The 7144-nt window shown below is 35.0% G+C and overlaps 1 protein-coding gene across 1 annotated transcript; it reads left to right on the forward strand.

The window, feature by feature from the left end:
• The first annotated feature begins 5351 nt into the window (after positions 1 to 5351).
• On the forward strand, positions 5352 to 6359 carry LOC110103014. The gene has a single exon (XM_020831562.1). It carries the CDS (start codon positions 5352 to 5354, stop codon positions 6357 to 6359), a length of 1008 nt encoding a protein of 335 aa, XP_020687221.1.
• The last annotated feature ends 785 nt before the right edge of the window (positions 6360 to 7144 follow it).

Raw genomic sequence — 7144 nt, forward strand, 5'->3', positions numbered from 1 at the left:
ATCCAACAAGCGATTCGGCGCCATACGAGACTATGGACCGAGAAGACCACGCAAAAATAAACAAAGAGAAGGATAAATAAAATACCCGGCATCGGTAGAGGCGGAGACGCAGCTAGGGCAAAGCTCTAGCTGAACGCCCAAGCTGAACTGGAGCAGGAGAAACACAAAAGATCATTTTGCCTTAGATTTAAGATTTCATTTATCTAATCTTTAGTTACATGTTTTATGTCAATCTTTGCATGCTTTGAAAGCACACACCACTTAGCATAGGCTCTCTTAGATTTAATATTTGATTGTGATTGTGTTTATGCATGTATATGTTGGTTAAGGGTTAGAAACTTTGATTCAAACCTACATAACCTAGTGACACCATTAATGATAATAATTAAGGACATATTTAAAAAACTTAAATAAATTCTAATAATTAGGATACACATCTTTTTGACTTAAAACTTTGAAAACTTAAATATACTGATATCTCCAGCCCATAAAAAAATTTCCAGCAATTTTGAAAATCACTAAACCCCTCAATCAATCAACTTAAGCTTAAACCCTTTATTAAGCCCTTAAAACTTTCAAAAATTTTAATAAATCAAATTTAAATCCAAAAAAATATAATGTCTTTCGTCTGGAGTTTCTCGTCCGTGGAAGGGTCGGTAGAGGTAAGGAGTTTTGCTTTTGGTTGTGGTTCTCTGCCAGCTTCAGGAGGAAGCAAAAGGAGGTAGGTTCTCTGCCTTGCCGGGGTGGCAAAAAGGAGTTTCTTGTGAGGGCTTCTCCGCCTAGCTGTGGGGGCTAAAGGAGAGTCACGTTTGGTAGTGCAATACTTGGAGGGTGCCTCCAAGGAGTGGACGTAGGTCTAGTCGACCGAACCACTATAAATCTTGTGTTCTTATTTTTGCTTCCGCACTTTTAAATTCCGCATTCTGTTTTTTTGTGGTGTGATTTTGTTTGAGAATTTATTTCTTTGTCTTAAGAATTTTTTTAAAATACCAATTCACCCCCCCCCTCTTGGTTAGCTTGGGACTAAGTTCATAGGGCTTAACATCCCGAACGAACTTTCACAAAGAAGGTGACAACTTAGTTAATTTCATATAACAATTATACACAAGGTAAAATCGATGACTAAAAACCTTGCTATAATCTAGATTGTTCAACAGCTTAATCAAAATGTGAGATGAATCTAGCACATAACTGAAAAATTTCCATTAAGCTTCAAGTTAAAAAAAAAAATTTGAATGGAGTCGAGGCTAGGCCTTCGGGACGGGAAACAACTGACTAGCGAAGAACGGAACAGTGCAGCAAGCACAAGGATCTTAGCCTCAGAAATCCACAGGGAAGGCAAACCACGGAAGGAAGAGGCCTTAAGCTCCAAAAAACACACATCCGACAAAGATCCAGATAACGCTTCAATAAACGAGCGCGAAAAGTTGGAACCAGACAAGAAACCAGGATCTAACAAGCAATTCGGCGCTATACGAGACTATGGACCGAGAAGACCACGCAAAACTCAACAAAGAGAAGGATAAATAAAATACCCGGCATCTGCAGAGGCGGAGACGCAGCTAGGGCAAAGCTCTAGCTGAACACCCAAGCTGAACTGGAGCAGGAGAAACACAAAAGATCATTTCGCCTTAGATTTTAGATTTCATTTATCTAATCTTTAATTACATGTTTTATGTCAATCTTTGCATGCTTTGAAAGCACAAACCACTTAGCTTAGGCTCTCTTAGATTTAATATTTGATTGTGATTGTGTTTATGCATGTATATGTTGGTCAAGGGTTAGAAACTTTGATTCAAACCTACATAACCTAGTGACACCATTAATGATAATAATTAAGGACATATTTAAAAAACTTAAATAAATTCTAATAATTAGGATACACATCTTTTTGACTTAAAACTTTGAAAACTTAAATATACTGATATCTCCAGCCCATAAAAAAATTTCCAGCAATTTTGAAAATCACTAAACCCCTCAATCAATCAACTTAAGCTTAAACCCTTTATTAAGCCCTTAAAACTTTCAAAAATTTTAATAAATCAAATTTAAATCCAAAAAAATATAATTAATACATCTAACTGACTAGAATTGAAACCTTAATTTAATAAAAATAAAATCACTTTGAGTTGATAGCAAATCTAAACTTAATTTAATTTTAAGTGAAATTAAATTTTTAATTAATTAATAATAATAAAAATTCCAAAAAATTCCTAAATGCTTGAAAATCTCTCCGTAGGTAATTCCTTGCCTTTGGAGTTCATTTAAAGGAGTTTGGAGTTCATTTGGACTCAAATCATAAAAAGACCCTTAATTAAACAATTTTGAAATTTCAAATTATTGTCAAACTTTGAAAAAGCATAACTAATTCCAAAAAAATCTAAATTGAACAAACTCAAAGGAATTTAACTCATAATAAAATCTATTATTTGTCAAAAATATCAAATTTTCAAATATCATTCAAATGTGAAAAAGTCAATTTTTGGTCGAACTTAAGTCAAAATCAAATCAAAACTTCTAACCTTCATAACTAAATGTTGAAAAATCCAAATACAGCAAACTTAATGTCCAACAACTCATCTTAAGGTCCAATACTTTATAAAAATGTTAACTTTCTAGAATTCAACTTTAATTAAAAAGTCAATTTTAACCCCTTAATTAAATGATTAAAATAATCCAAAAAATCTTAAAATTTAAAAATCACTTTAAAACTCTAGAAATCTTTAATCAAGTTTAAAACCAACAATCAACCAATTTTAATTAAAATTTATTAACTTTTAAACCTTAATTAAATTAAATCACTTAGTTCTATCATGTACCACTAGGTAACTTAGGCCTAAGAGGCTATTAAATTAGCCCCAATGAAGTTGAAATTAACTTCACGGCCTCGGTGATCAACAAATGTGGTAACCAATAACTCCTTAAAACATATTTTAAAATCAACTTTAAACCATTAATACTAAAACTCAAACTTAAATATTCCCTTAGGCCTTTTAACCAACCAGAACCTTAAGAAACTTCAATTAAATATCCTACATCGGACATATCAAACCCACATAACCTTTTACACACTTTAAATAATTTGCTAGGACAACTAACTCTAGTTTTAGTCTAGGCCAGTGATTACTTTTCTACAGTTGTGTGCCGTATTTTTCGTGATTTTTACTGCATGCTAGTTGCTAGCTTAGAATTAATTGATTGTTTTTTTATTTACTTCACTATGTGTTGTGATTAATTTTACCTTTTAATTTTAAATATTAATTGCTTGAGATTTATTATAATTTATTGGGATGTTTTAAATATTAATTGCTTAGGATAACCTTACAGGTGTTGAGTCTAGATTTTCAATTTCATTTGATGTAATTTAATTTAAGAGTTGAGTTCTAATAATTTAAAGTGCATTCAGAATGGGATTAGACATCCAATTTGAAATCCAAAGAGGAAGGGACATCCCTTAGGGGAGAGTCCCTCTCCATTTAGATATCCAAATTAGGATAATTTTAAAATATCCAAAGAGGAAAGGTAACACCCTATCTAAGGGGAAGTTTCTTTTCATTTAGATACCCAAACTCGATGATCCAAGGAGCTGTAGAAGGATGAAGAAGTGAAGATTGAGAAGAATCCCAAATCTCAAAGTCACTTGAGTCTTAGGAGTAGAATCCGGGTTGTTATTAGTGTTGCACGACCACTTTCCTTTTCCACAGACCCTGATTTATAATATTAAGTGGCACTTGCAACATGAACATTCAATTTGAGCATTTAATTTGATTGATTTATTTAATTAATTGTGCAGTAGAATAACCTATTTTTCTAGTTTTTTTTACTTGCATGTCGTATTTATTTTAGCATGGAATTCGATCATAGGCTCATAAGGACTCGTTTCAAACTATTTCTACTTAAACAAAATTAAAACTTATAAGATAACATAATAACTCTAAAAAATTTAAGAAGTAAGCCCGGGACCTTCGGGAGTTCTCATGCATACTTGTTACATTTTTCTTTCCTTTTGCTAGGCACCTTCCCACCTACGAGTTTTGGCAGACCACCTGGCCTATGAGGGTGCAGATATGTCAAAGGGAATATATACATTCTTCTAGAATAAAACCTATTTTTTAATACTGATTTTAAAACTTATCCATTTTAAATTGAAGCATTTAATCGAGTCATTAGCATGCATTATATTAGATATAAATTTAAAATAGTCTAAACTTTATTTTTATTTATTTAGACATTAAACACCCAACATAAGTCAAAGGGCTAAATTAAGGTCTACTCTAGACGTCGGCCCTATTCTCAAAAACATATCTTAAATAATGTCCCTACGTACCATTAAACATTAAATGACCGAACTCATGATTTTGAAGCGCTTAGGTGGTTTAGCTGGCTCCCCAATCCAAGCCGGGGGAAGTCGAGATCTACATTGTACTAGTTAGGTTCGGGTCATTGATTTTCAGTACCCAATTTAGACTTAGGTTATGAAGCAAGCTCGGGCTATAAGACCTCAACCTTTGAGAATTGAATCCTATTTTTCTAATAAAATTGACCATTTAACTTAAATCTCTTTTGACACTAGGTTTCTGGAAAGAAGGTGAAACTGTCTTGCCGGATTTCTAGAGAGAGAGAGTCTGGATTTCTAGAGAGAGAAACCATATTTCAATTTGAATTTGTCTCTCCCGGGGTTTTTTTCTCCGACTGGTGGCGCTGTCGCCGGTAGCTTCTTGGCATCCTCTGCCGACGTCATGGTAGCTCCGCATCCTTCCAGTCCTCCCAGAGGAAGAGGGAGAAGTGGTGTGGTGATCAGAGAAGGATCGCGATCTATGATCCGTCCAATAGTGATAGAACGGAAAGGTAAGAAGATCTTGAATGAAAATTTTGCTGATTAGTTAGCTGCGGAAACTATTGGAAATGATAAGAATTGTGCTCTAAACAATCTTGAATCATCAGAGATAAAGAATACCGTCTTGAAGGTTAATTCTTTTTCTGGGATAAATCAATCTCGTCATGTTCAGGACAATGGTAATCTCAACCCTATGATTGAAGGAATTTCGGGATCATCTAACATATCTGATAAGGATCTTTTGAGTGAATCCTTAAAGGGCAAAGAACAAAACGATGTTGGAGAGGTAATTGGAGCCTGGTCGAAGCCAAAGCCTATTAAGATTGATTTCAAAAATGAACAAGTTGAAATTTTTGAGGATGGTATTGCGCTGAAACTCAATTCAGTGGTTGAAGCCAAGAATTCAGAAGTGCTGAAGAATTCGATCGTAATTAAAGTATTAGGAGGTAATGTCCCCTACTTAGTATGCAGTTTTGATCTGAGAAAATAATGGAACAAGTTTGGCGGATTTCGCATGACCTCAATCGGTATGAATTGGATACTCTGCTCCTTCAAGACTAATGAGGCGGTTGATGAAGTTTTAAACGGTGGACCCTGGTATGTAAATGGGTACATAGTTGGTATGGATAGATGGTCTCCGATATTTGATCCATATTCATTTAAAGGAATCTCAGCTCCGGTATGGATCAGACTACCGTGCCTACCTCTGTATTATTGGGATGAAGACAGTTTTGCGAGAATTACTTCTCGGATTGGCACACCGCTATATTTAGATGGAAATACTTTCCGTTGGGGAAAGAGAGAGTTTGCTCGCATCTGTGTCAAGATTGATTTGGAAAAAAAGCTCCCAAATGGTGTCTGGATTGATGGTCTTGCTGGAAGATTCTTCCAAAGAGTCGAATATGAGAAGTTGAATTTACTATGCTATCATTGTGGTCGAGCGAGACATGAATTAAATGCATGTCCTGAGAAGGTTGTGCTGGGTATTAAGAATCAAGCTATGGGTAACTCTGAAGAAAGCATTGGTGAAGAAAGTAAAACAGAAGGAGGAATTAAAAATGCAGTGACTAATGAGGAGTATGGTCCCTGGATTCATGTCCAGTTTAAAAATAGATGGGTTTATAAAAATCTGGATGGAAACAGAACTGACAATGCTATCAAGAATAAAGGGAAAGATAATCTGGGGAAGAACATTCAGATAAAAGGTTTGCAAGTGCAGAATATACAGATGAATGAAATCTCTACTAGAGAAGCCAATGCAGACAAAGAAGGAAATGCAAACAAAGAAGTCGAATCAGGAAACTATAAAGAAGGAATAATTCTGAATAATGCTTTTGAGGTTCTTAATGAAGATAATGAAATTGAAGGTCAAGACTTACAGGATGATGCTATAAATTTGCTGATTAAGAGGAAGGAAGGAATGAAAGATAATGCTGTGAATGAATGTAAATCCAACTTGGCATGTTCTGCTAAAATAAAGTTGGCCAAGGAGCTTAGATCATTGGGCCCGGTTGATCAATAAATTAAGAAGAAAAAAAGAGAGGGACGTATGGTGTCCACAAATGGGGTAAGTTCCCCTTCTGTTACTTAAATGTCTTCCCTTTTATTTTGGAAATGCAGAGGAGCTAGAAAGAGGGAAGCTGCTCTGTATTTGAAAGAAGTGGTTAAAGATCAGGATGTTTTTTTTCATTAGCCTTATGGAAACTAAGATAAGTAATATCAATAGGATGGATGTTGATGTTCTTATTGGTAAAGAATGGGATTTCTATCATTTCCCTTCAGTTGGACTTTCTGGTGGCATTTTAGTTTTATGGAATTTGAAGATTGGAAACTTTGTGATTACTGAGACTTCTTCTCAGGTGATTGTCAGAGACTTATTTATTCCTATATTGGGATCTTGGAGAATTGCTACCGTATATGGTAGTAGATGTTGCAAGGAGCGTGAAACTTTATGGAGCTTGCTGGATAAATGTATGGTAAGGTCAATTCCTTCCATCATTGGCGGAGACTTCAATTGTGTTCTTAACAAAGATGAAAAAAGAGGCGGCAAAAGGTTCCTTTTTACCAAAGGACCTAGAGACATGAAGAACTTCATGACTAGCTGTGACTTTCATGATGTGGGTATTATTGGACCAAGATATACTTGGTGTAATAATAAGGAAGGGAATTCCAGGATTTGGGAGAGGCTTGACATATGTTTATTGAATTCTACAGCCTTGAAATTACTTCCTACAGCTGCCACTAGACATCTTGCTAGGGTGGCTTCGGATCACAGTCCTATTACCTTCAAGGTTAATGATAAGGAAC

Source organism: Dendrobium catenatum, unplaced genomic scaffold (genome assembly GCF_001605985.2).
Source record: "Dendrobium catenatum unplaced genomic scaffold, ASM160598v2 fragScaff_scaffold_188, whole genome shotgun sequence".
Taxonomy (NCBI): domain Eukaryota; kingdom Viridiplantae; phylum Streptophyta; class Magnoliopsida; order Asparagales; family Orchidaceae; genus Dendrobium; species Dendrobium catenatum.

Bases quoted from the DNA above. Each gene is read 5' to 3' on its own strand.
- LOC110103014 (XM_020831562.1), top strand. From the start codon at position 5,352: ATGACCTCAATCGGTATGAATTGGATACTCTGCTCCTTCAAGACTAAT.